Source organism: Palaemon carinicauda, chromosome 22, assembly GCF_036898095.1.
Source record: "Palaemon carinicauda isolate YSFRI2023 chromosome 22, ASM3689809v2, whole genome shotgun sequence".
NCBI lineage: Eukaryota > Metazoa > Arthropoda > Malacostraca > Decapoda > Palaemonidae > Palaemon > Palaemon carinicauda.
This window is the reverse complement of record NC_090746.1, coordinates 33,313,832-33,326,263: the sequence shown is the minus strand read 5'-3', so window position 1 is coordinate 33,326,263 and position 12,432 is coordinate 33,313,832. Positions and strand designations below refer to the sequence as shown.

General features: G+C 35.7%; 1 protein-coding gene and 1 long non-coding RNA gene across 5 annotated transcripts in view; one reads left to right on the top strand and one right to left on the bottom strand.

The window, feature by feature from the left end:
• The window catches only part of LOC137616399 (uncharacterized), a 536,300-nt gene extending 533,035 nt beyond the window's left edge, over positions 1–3,265 (top strand). Inside the window, exon 3 of the long non-coding RNA XR_011039425.1 lies at positions 2,464–3,265. This is a non-coding gene — a long non-coding RNA (uncharacterized lncRNA). The remainder of the gene's footprint in view (positions 1–2,463) is intronic.
• The window catches only part of for (cGMP-dependent protein kinase for), a 749,843-nt gene that overhangs the window by 14,520 nt on the left and 722,891 nt on the right, over positions 1–12,432 (bottom strand). For all 4 annotated transcript variants that reach the window (XM_068346112.1, XM_068346109.1, XM_068346110.1 and 1 more), the window contains 3 exons: positions 11,799–11,976; positions 10,179–10,308; positions 1,386–1,575 (listed from right to left, as the gene is read on the bottom strand). In XM_068346112.1, coding sequence (XP_068202213.1) covers positions 1,386–1,575; positions 10,179–10,308; positions 11,799–11,976 — 498 coding nt within the window. The remainder of the gene's footprint in view (positions 1–1,385; positions 1,576–10,178; positions 10,309–11,798; positions 11,977–12,432) is intronic.

Sequence of the window (12,432 nt, the reverse complement as noted above, 5' to 3'; positions counted from 1 at the left end):
TGGATCATTGAAATGAAACCCGCAGGAACTCTGTCGCTGATTCCTGATAGAATCTTCAGGAATCGTGTCTTGTCCCACAGGGGTTCACATGACCATAAGCATGATCAGAACCCAAAGGAACTATGTCATAGTTACCTGTACGGTGACCATAAGCATGATCAGAACCCAAAGGAACTATGTCATAGTTACCTGTACGGAGACAGAAACCCTTAGGCAGTAGGTATCCCTCAGGGTTTAGGACCCTCGGCAGGTTTCTGAACCTTCTTGCCTGTGAGAAGCTTCCTGGCAGGCAAGAGTGGCACAAGCTTACCTTTAAGGATAAGATCTGGGAGTTCTCGCAAGGGGGACTACTGTTTCTGAGGCAATGAAGGCCTATGAGACTGGAGACACTGTTATAAGAGTAAAATTCTTGATGACGAGGGTCGCGAGAACCAGAAGGTTCAGCATGATCGCGCAAACCCCAATTGGTCGCGAGTCTAGGAGAGAACTCCCTGCTACGAGAACCTGGAGGTTCAGCGTAGCATTCGGCACTAGAGCCTACAGCTCAGCAATAGCAATGTTATGAGACCCAGAAGGGGGGGAAAACAGCAGTGTCCCTGCATGAGACCTTTAGGGTCAGCGTGACCTGTGTTGCGAGACCCCGAAGGGTCAGCGCAATAGGAAATCAAAGTTTCCCTGTCAAGTGACGTTTCAGCGTCAACGTGACTAAAGGCACAAGAGCCAGAAGGGTCAGTCAGCGCAATGGGAAATTTTAGTTTCCTTGTCACTAGACACCGAAAGGTCATTGTGACTGAAACCCAAAGGTTCCAAGTGACGTGAACCCGAAAATTCAGCACGATGGAGGCCCGAAGGACTCCTAACGTCATGAGAACCCGCAGGATCACCATGACGAGAGCCCGAAGACTCATGAACTGTCAGCAAGGTAGGGAAGGTAGTATCAACATAGACCCTTACGGCGTAGACCGCCGGATACGTTGTCAACTATAATTAAAGTTACAAGTATTTAACAACATAAGAGTATGTTCCATATCTATCTATCTATCTATCTATATATATATAAGATAAAATCACACACGAAATAATAAACTAAACAGAAGAACAATCAAGACAAGTCTTTGCGGGAGAAAGGCAGCATGTCCGTCCTCTACCGAGCCATAAAGTAAAGTGGTTACTCAGCTGAGAAGTGTGAGTGAGCAGGGTAACCAGTCGACCCCACCCCCCACCCGCTAACTAACAGATGGGGTAGTTATCCGTCACTAAAATTATCATGGTTAGTCTTTCAGTTACGCCGAAAGTAGGGTTTGTATTTACGCCGGAATAATCGTTATTCAATGAAACAATAGTAGAAATATTACTATGATGAACATATTTTATCAAAAACTTACTTGTGTTTCTGGATATCCTTAATGCCTCCTCTCTGGTAACCTAAACGTTCAGCTGGATTGTCTCTGCAAAGTCGCTTAATAAGTCCATTTGCAGTCTTTGTAATATTTCTTGGAAACTCGACAGCATCAATACCTTTCAAGATGGAATTATAGGTTTTCATTGGATCTGGACCAGTGAATGGAGGGGTTCCTGAAAAGAATAATTTTTATATAATTAATTGTACATAAAAGTTTATGAAAGTTTGAAGACTGAACATAAAAAAAAATGGTTTTATAAACAAAATGTTCAAGATATCCAAGAGAAATATTTTATTGATCCAAATAACTCAAAGTTTAAATTTCATAAGCTATTACTTTAATTTCCTTGTACTGTACAGCACTTTCCCCCTGCTTGATCTTGATTGAAATTATAGTAGGCATTGATAAATTTAAAGATCTATTAATACCAAACCAAAGGTCATACTTATAAATATAACAATTTACATGCATTTAGTTTCTGATTAACAATATTATTTTTAAGTAAGTAGCCATATGAAAACTCAGGTGAATATATCAAGTTTAATTTTATCACTAAATTTCCATTTTTAATTATCTTTAAAATATTAATTTTATGCAGTATCATTTATTACAGGTCTAATAACCAACCCAATTATTTCTGCAGTCTCTATTGCTTCTCTCTAAAAGTGAATAAAATGTTGATGTTTACCTAAATACTAAAATAATTTTTCTTTCCTTGTAAATAGGCCTGCTCGCCTTAATAATGAAGGTGTATAGCACATGAATATGTCATATCTTCTTTGTCTTGATGTCGAAACTCTCTATAGTAGTTCAATAGCCTTGTGACATTTCAACTATTTAATGGGGAAAGTCCTATAAATATGAACACATCAGGTGAGCAGAGCTTTAATAAAATACATAAAAATTCCGTTTATTATAACAGATTGAGAAACTTTTGCAGAATTATTTTTTTCTAGCTATATGATGTTACATTTTTTGTAATCAGGCTGTTGGATTCTTTTCATTCTAACTAATGAGATTTATTTTGCCACTTACTAAATAATACAATTCAACTTTTCAGACTCAGAGGGAAACACCAACGAGATACTTGTGCACCAAAACCTATCTCCATACAGTCAATAATCTTCCTTTCAACAGCACTACTTTATCTTTTATTTATTCTAAATGAAATAAATTTGAAGTGAATTTACTAGTTTTGATTGGGTCACCCTATTGCTATTTGTCTCGATGCATTTCATAAAGTATGTAAGTTTTAACTGCACAAAATAAATGCATATCCATCTAGAGTAAAAGGTTGATTTTAAAACTTAAGTCAAATTTCCATGGTAATGAATTTTTTTTTTTAAATATGTAAACAAAAACATTAAATTGATGTTTTGGGTGATGTGGTACTTTATCTGCAGTGAACTTTATTTCTTTTCATCTTAACTAATATTAAGGAATGCTGCTGCTTTTCACTGTAAGCAGCTGCTTGAGAATATCAATCTGGACACCCTAACATACATTAGTTTCATTCTTGTTTTCATTTCAAGGTTTATACAGTTGACTATATTATTAATATAAAAGTTGTTTAATGTACAGTACTCATTTTGCTCTAGTTAAGCTAATCTTATGCATGCATAGTAACCTCGTATCATTGTTAAAAAAAAAAAAAGTTGTACCTCTACATTTGCTACCGTGTTATCATTCATTTGGTTTGCACCCTACCCTCTGGTTATGATGAGTATTATGTATTTATGTCTTTGTTTGTTATATTTAATTTTGGTTCTTGAGAGTTTCCCCAGTATATCTGGCTGTTAATTTTGGGAAGATTTCTGTATTCTGTACTTTGCATATTGCTAGTTTAGGTTTTGTTATTAAACTCTCTTATTCCATATGTTCTGTTTTTATTACAGTTCCTTATTTTTATGTGTATTCCCAAGCTTGGGACAATTTCTCTTATGATTTCACGGAGCGACACAGGTCGAGCCCAGAAAAGGGATTTTGACGAAGGAAAAAAATTATTTCTGGGTGAGGAACCTGTGTCGCCCAGTGAACCCACCCCTCTCTTTTTCCCTCACCCTAGGCTGGTCCAAGCTTGGGGTGCTAGGAGGAATAAGGGAGGGAGTGTGGGGGGGGGGTGAGGGGAGGATAGTCGTAGTAGAAGGCAGCAGTCGGGTGTAGATTGGCACATCGTAGTTCCGGGGGATGTTGAAGAAAGAGAGGTCTAACTGGTGAGGGACCTATGGTCGTGGTTCTTACACGTCCCAGTTACTATACCGACACTCATTAGAGTGAGCGAGCTGGGTTTATTCTTGGCATTCCATGCATCTTTTTTTCTCTGGTATATTTAGCAGTATTTATGCCTTAGAAATGGTGCTAAAGGAGCATTTCACTGGGCGACACAGGTTCCTCGCCCAGAAATAGATTTTTCTTTCGTCAAAATCCCTTTATCAAGCTTCATATTCCTAATGTGCAAAATGCTCGAATAATGGTTTTTATTTTAGTTATGAGTGCAAATAGGAGATAAATAATGCATTCAATAAGCAAAGATAGTGTGTTTGGATTAAAAATGATAAACTTAATAGAAAAATAACCTATCCTATGGATAGAACAAGTAATGAGATGGCAAGCACAATTTAAATTTGTAGTTTTTTTCTTTCTGCCTGGGTCTAAGCTTCAGTATACGAGAATTAAATACTTATTTTTAACAAAAACTTCTTGGCACAATAGAAAAAAAAATTACAATGGACATTACAAAATAAGTCTTGATATATAAAAATATCAGTAAGTAACATTTTAGAGCATATCTAGCTTCCCCATAAGAGTTCAGTCTGGAGAAAGTTAATCCCAAGATCAAAATATGAGAAAGTTGATCACCAGACCAAAATTACAGGATTAAGTGTTTATTATAAGCAGAAACATCCGTATAAAATGAACCTCACGAAAACCCTTTACAGTTTTCACTTCAGCCCTTCTAGAGAAGATTTCACTCAGAATAAAGTATTTATTCTTGGAGTTATCTAAATGTTAAGAACAATTGAAATAAAAACAAAACTTGTTTTATTTAAATAATAGCATTCTCCTCTTGTGAGGTAGTGTATGCATATATGGCTCAGTTATGCCAAATAGTGATGGTCATTTCTGTATTCTCATCAATAGTTGGTCAGTGGAGTATCCCATTCCAAAAGTCCAAATTGTTGTTTTTATGTAAAGGGTTATTATAGTGGACATCATCGCTTTGCTATGCATTTTATTATTATAATTATTATTATTATTATTATTACTAGCCAAGACGAGACGAGAATGACCATGAATGGGAGGTAAATCAGTTGTTGTTTGCGGATGATACTGTACTGGTTGCAGACACAAGAGAAGCTTGGCCGATTAGTGACAGAATTTGGAAGTGTGTGTGAGAGAAGGAAGTTGAGAGTTAATGTGGGTAAGAGTATAAGGTTATGAGATGTACGAGAAGGGAAGGTGGTGCAAGGTTGAATGTCATGTTGAATGGAGGGTTACTTGAGGAAGTGGATCAGTTTAAGTACTTGGGGTCTGTTGTTGCAGCAAATGGTGGAGTGGAAGCAGATGTACGTCAGAGAGTGAATGAAGGTTGCAAAGTGTTGGGGGCAGTTAAGGGAGTAGTAAAAAATAGAGGGTTGGGCATGAATGTAAAGAGAGTTCTATATGAGAAGTGATTGTACCAACTGTGATGTATGGATCGGAGTTGTGGGGAATGAAAGTGATGGAGAGACAGAAATTGAATGTGTTTGAGATGAAGTGTCTAAGGAGTATGGCTGGTGTATCTCGAGTAGATAGGGTTAGGAACGAAGTGGTGAGGGTGAGAACGGGTGTAAGAAATGAGTTAGCAGCTAGAGTGGATATGAATGTGTTGAGGTGGTTTGGCCATGTTGAGAGAATGGAAAATGGCTGTCTGGTAAAGAAGGTGATAAATGCAAGAGTTCATGGGAGAAGTACAAGAGGAAGGCCAAGGTTTGTGTGGATGGATGGAGTGAAGAAAGCTCTGGGTGATAGGAGGATAGATGTGAGAGAGTCAAGAGTGTGTGCTAGAAATAAGAATGAATGGCGAGTGATTGTGCCGCAGTTCCGGTAGGCCCTGCTGCTTCCTCCGGTGCCTTAGATGACCGCGTAGGTAGCAGCAGTAGGGGATTCAGCATTATGAAGCTTCATCTGTGGTGGATAATGTGGGAGGGTGGGCTGTGGTACCCTAGCAGTACCTGCTGAACTCGGTCGAGTCCCTTGTTAGGCTAGGAGGAACGTAGAGAGTAGAGGTCCCCTTTTTTGTTTTGTTTCATTTGTTGATGTCGGCTACCCCCCAAAATTGGGGGAAGTGCCTTGGTATATGTATGTATGTATTATTACTAGCCAAGCTATACAACCCTAGTTGGAAAATCAAGATGCTATAAGCCCAAGGGCTCCAACTGGGAAAATAGCTCAGTGAGGAAAGGAAATAAGGAAATAAATACACGATGAGAAAAAATTAACAATAAATTATTCTAAAAACACAAAAACAGATGTCATATATAAACTATATAAAGACCTATGTTCAGCCTGTTCAAAATAAAAACATTTGCTGCAACTTTGAACTTTTGAAGTTCTACTGATTCAACTACCCGATTAGGAAGATTATTCCACTACTTGGTCATAACTGGAATAAAACTTCTAGAGTATTGTGTACTATTGAGCCTCATGATGGAGAAGGCCTGACTATTAGAATTAACTTCCTGCCTAGTATTATGAAATGTCCGGGAAGATCTGAATGTAAAGGATGGTCAGAATTATGAAAAATCTTATGCAACATGCTTAATGAACTAATTGAAGGTTGTTCAATATCTTCAATATCTAGATAGGTTAAGAAATTTAAAAGACTGTAAGTTCCTGTCTAACAAATTAAGAGGAGAGAATCAGCAGCTGAAGACCAGACAGGGGAATAATACTCAAAACAAGGTAGAATGAAAGAATTAAAACACTTCAGAATAGATTGATCATCAAAAAACTTGATTTGCTCAATAAGCACATTTTTTGTGCAATTGAAGAAGACACAGACCTAATGTGTTTCTCAAAAGTAAATTTGATGTCGAGAATCACATTTAGAATTTCAAGTCACAAAATTAAAAACATTATCACTGCTGAGATCCGGATGTTGAGGATCCCAGGTCCTTGACCTACTTACAATCATACTTTGAGTTTTGTTAGGATGCAACTTCATACCCTCTAATTTGCACAATTTACTAATTTTAGCTAGATCTCTATTGAGGGATTCAGCAACCCCAGACCTATTCAGGAGATGGTATTGATGCAGAGAGAGTAGCACCATCTGCATATGCACCAAGCTTGTTTTCTAGGCCAAACCACATGTCATGTGTATATAGTATGAAAAGTAATGGGCCAAGAACAGTACCCTGTGGAGCACCAGATATCACATAACTATACTCACTATGGTCTTCCAATTCTTCTAGTGCTTTGGGGAGCCCAGTTAAAAGTTAGTTAGGTGAACTAATCTTTCTTAGGCAATGCAAAGAGCCTGCTCAAACAATCTCCTCCTACCCCTCACCATAATCTCATCCACATAAGGTACTGGAGTTCCCATAATTTCATTTCTAATCCTGTCCTTCCATCTAACTCCCAATATTCTTCAATGGGCTTTATCAAATCTAGAAAATGTGCTGGATAATGTTTCATTGTCATACCACAACTCATGTCCATAAAGTAACACTGATCTCACTTAACTGATATATATAGCCTGATTTTTATATTAATTTTTCAGGCGATTTGGTTTCCAAATTTTACTTAAAACCAATCCATTGTCAGATTTACTTTTTTCAATTTATCATAAAACAACAATTCTATAGACCCTATATTAGAGATCATAGTTCCTAAATACTTAAATGATTATATCTCATTAATCCTTTTTTCTTCCAATGATATTTCATCTTCCATTGCATATTCCATTCTCATCTCTTTGTTTTTCTTCCATTTATCTTGAGCCCAACCTCTTGTGATATTTCATGCATTCTGGTAAGCAAGCATTGCAAATCCTGTGGTGTTCTGCTAATAAGGATACCATCATCAGCATACTCTAGGTCAGCTCATTTCCTATTACCAATCCAGTCCAATCCTTGTTCACTATCCCCAACTGTTCTATGCATTACAAAATCCACAAGGAGAATAAACAACATAGATGACAACATTCCCTTGGAGTACTCTACCATTCACTTGAAATTTTATGATAGGACTCGCTTACAATAACTTTGCACTTCCTATGCTCATGAACTGAATTAATCAACTCTACTTATTTAAGAGGAACTCGCACTCCATAATAGCGCAGGACTCTCCACAGATTTTGCCAGTGGCTTTTTCATAGTCTACAAAGGCCATCAAAGACATGTCTTAAATCAAAATCTGGTCAGTACAACTTCTACAATTTCTAAATCCTGCTTGTTCATCTCTCAGGTTTTCACCATTGATAGTGAGGCATTTGTTAACTCAATATGCCATATACAGTATATATTAGTGAGAGAAATAGATACAGTACAGTATGTATCTGTTTGAGGCTCGAGGTGAGGATGGTAGGTTCGTCCTTGCCAAGATTTTTGGACATTATGTGTCCTACCATGCTAGTGTTATTTTTAGCTTCATAAGATATTTAACTTTTAAAATGACATCTTTGCTTTAATAGTTCTAATTGAATATGCTTTTATTTTTTTATTTACAATAAACAATATCAGCGTCAATGATCTTAGATGTCAGGATACCAGAAAACCTCAAATCAATCAATCAATCATCAATCTTTCTCTCTAGTCTCTTTAGAATAAGCATACTGAACTATATATTTTCATGACAACTGACCTAAGCTAAGATGAGCACTGAGAAACATTTGCATTTGAATGTAGGAATTTATTTGCTGTCTTAGAGACTTTAAGAGACGAAGAGCAGACAATTAATGAAGAATGGTATGATATTAAGAACATATATCAGTCAGTTGGTAGCAACGTTTTAGGACAAGTAGTTACAAGGAGAAAGCCATGGACTGCAAATGATACTTGGGATACTATAAAAAATAAGACAAAGACAGAAATTGATTGTTGAAAGTTTTCAAGGAAGTAATGAAAATTACAAGGTAGAGCATGCTAAGTATTCCAGTATTGATAGTGAGGTCAAAAGAAATCCCAGGAATGGACTGGAGAGAGTATTTAGACAGGAAAGCAGATGGGACTGACAACTCTATGAATTCAAGGAGTGGCTATGGTGTGATAATTCATCATAGAATTATTAATGTAATCTCTACCAGGGCAAAAAGGAAGCAGCATATACCCCTTAAAAGAGAGAGAGGGATCTGTTATAAAACAAAAGATGAAGAAAGGCAACATTGTATGGAACACTTCAGTATAGTCAAGAATAGGAGATATGAAGGGAATAATTTAAATAAATATACCTGAAGCTGAGGAAGATCTTGATGTGCCCATGAATGAATTCAGTGTGTTTTAAGTTGAAGCTATCCTCAAAAACCTAAAAGAGATGGAAAGCCCCTGGATACGAGCGAATAACTGCCGAGATAATACTGGCCAAAAATGAAGCGACTCCCAGAATACTTGCAAGATTATTTTGTGGAATGTGGCGTGAAGAGACAAAACCTGATGAATGGGAGCTAGGGGTGTTGGTGAAATTGGCAAAAAAAAGGAGATCTGGCTGGTTGCAATAATTACAGAGGTGGTGAGCTTTGTAAGCTTTTTACTAATTTTGCTATGTTCTTGCAATTTGAGAAGGATAGGAGCCTTTGGCCGGATGCAGTGGTACAATCATAACCTGCCCTGATCTGAGCAATAGGTAAACTCACCAATTTTTCCCAAGGGGTTCCAATGTACAACTTTGTAAGGGCTCCAACGTCCTTTATAGCCTTTTATTGCAAAACCCTCTCTTTTCCTTGATCCAGTCAGGTCTTTATGACCACTAGATTCCAAGATAAAATATCAGACTAGTAGTTTGTATCTTAATATCCATCCACCTCCGCAGCCTCTTTGTAATTTATCATCATCGTTAATAAAGAGTCTTAATGTGTGCAAGAACTCCAATTTTAAATTCTTTCAAAGTTTTGGTTAGACTGAAATATGGTTGTATCGCTATCCAGATGGGAGTGGCCTGATACCACCTAGGTCAGGCTCAGCCGATAGACTTATCAAATTTGCCTTATTGATATTTTGAGGCTAGTACTTTAAAGACTGAAAAAAGTCAGTCTTTTTGCATAGTGCAGTTGCAAAGGTTATCACTAGTAATAAACAAAAAGGATATCCTGAATTGTCAAAGCTGGATGCTTCACTATAGCAGGACCCAGATTGGATTAAAATGTAAATTCTATGACAAATGCCAGCTACTTGGACCAGTGAGGTCATTCAGAACTGTAATAAATGTTTGAATTGGTAGAAAAGATTTTGAAATTTAAAAACACATTACTAATAACGCCATGTCATTCACACCTTTAAACTTCAATGTCAGGATGCCAGAAAACTTCAAATCAATTAATCAATCACACATTTAAAGTAAATTAATTTAAAAAGATAAATTAAGATTTATTCGAGAAGGATTTACCATCGAGATGGTATTTCCAACTCCAGTCTGCAAATTTTGAGTAGAACACCAGACTGTGCTCAACTGATTGAATAAGTATAATCTTAGTCACAATGAGCACACTGGTGCACTGCTAGCATTACTGATCCTCACAGTCTGGTTAAAATGATAATGATCTTGTGTTTTTAAAATTAAGGTTAAACAGTCTCTTACCTGTAAGAAGTTCAAACATAAGTACTCCAAGAGACCAATAATCTGCAGAAATGTCATGACCCTTATTCAAGATTACTTCTGGAGCTACGTATTCTGGAGTTCCACAGAAAGTCCAAGTCTTTCTTCCAACCTAGGGGAGATAATTTGAAATAATACATAGGTTTTTATCTTATGGTACACAATAAGTATCTAAACTAGAAAAAAACATTCCTCTAGTATCTGTAAGTTATGATGTAGGCCTATGCATGTCAAAAGAGCGCTCGATAAAAGCACACCTCCACAAGGCCACTTGGAAGTGATTAAACAAACTAAACCAAGGAAGTCAAATTTTAACCATACTGTGCAGGCATTATTAACAAAGAATAGGAATTCTTTACTACAAATATTTATCTGACTATACTTTCTAAATAAATCACCTCAGTTTTTTATCTTACCACTTTTACTAATATACATAAAATATTCCTAAACTTGTAACAATTTCTCCCTACCTGAGGTAAACCCACCTCAATAGACTATTCTAATTAATATATCCCAACTAGAACCATACTGTATTGACCATTCTTAAGATACCCTATTAATACCTATAAAAGAGGTGAAACAATTTTTCCAATATTTTTTGTTGACAATAGATTAAGCAAAACATCACTTCCAAAGAAAAGATAATCAGAATATTGACCAAAGACAGCAACAACGTTAAATCAAAAAAAGTTTTATTTGATAAGTTACAATATATCATCTCCAAAAATCAAATGGAGTTTTCTTCCAATTTTTATTTCTAGAGAAAATTAGTTCAGATTAATTTGAAGTGATATATTACAAAAATTACTTCAAATACCAAAGGACCCAAAAACTATATTCTAACTACTATATTTATGAAATTTTACAAAAAAAATATAACGATACAATAATGATCTTGGATCATTTAGGACTCCTAAAGTAGAATAATGGACTTAAAAAAGAGCGTGTGTCTGCCTTTCATGGGGCTCACACCAAGCACTTGGAAACCAAGAATCTCAATTATGAGCAGTTATATACTTGCATTTAATCATTACTTTTAAATATCAAAGAATTGTAAGCACAGTGACAGCATTTAATCATTACTTTTAAATATCAAAGAATTGTAAGCAAAGTGACAGCAAATACAGACATTCAGATAAAAAAATTAAACCCAATAAATAAAGAATAACAAAGTTTTCAGCCAACAGAAAGATATCAGGGTTGAAAACAAAGAAAACCAATATCAGTCATTGAAACCTGAGGGAAAATATACTTGCTGTACAGAATTGTACCCAATACAAAAGAGAACTAGCAATAAGAATAAGTTTTCAAAGTTTATAAATTTTAAATGTCATTAGATGGAACGAAAAGCAAAATTTATTGTGTGCATTTTGTGTTAATCACACTATTTAAGAAGGAAAATCACTTCTAAAATCAACAATTAATTATAGGAAAGTAGAGTACAGTACAATGGGACTCATCCCATTCTCAACACTATACAGTACATCAAAAATAACTTGAATGACTGATTGGTTATTTTAATATTCAAATATGTTAAAATCTTAAATTTAAATGTCTTTTAAAGCAATAGCACAATATCCCATAATGAATAATTTGTCTTACCTGTAGTTTCTTTGCAAATCCAAAATCTACAAGTTTGACATAGCCCTTTAAATCGAGAAGAAGGTTTTCTGGCTTAAGGTCACGATAAATGATACCCTGGGAGTGTAGATAATCAAAAGCTTCAACTACACATGCAGTGTAGAAACGAGTAGTCTGGTCATCAAAGTTTCCTCTATCCCTGTGAAATGAAAAGTATTTTTACTGTTTTAAGTATGTTTTCAGAGTATCACAATGTTCGTGCAGTAAGTGTTTTGACTTTGTCTCTACCCAACTTGTAAATGATACTTGTTAATTAGAAAATATGATATGCCAGTATTTACATTTTCAGGGTATAGCCAGACAAAGCATAAGAAGTTTCAGTCTTAAAAAAGTAAGGGACCTCATTCCATTTCATATCGACAAATAAGATTTAAAAATTATTAGACTAATTGAATGCCTATGAATCAGTAATTAGTATACAATGTATATCATAAAGTAATAGTGTGCATTGTAACAAAATGTGCAATACTTCATAATATCATATACAGTATGTGTAACACTGAAGTTGACTAAAATATTTTGAAAATTTGGTTCAATAATTTTCAACACCAAAAATCTATATGGAATTAAGAAAAATAATCAACAGCAGCCCTTT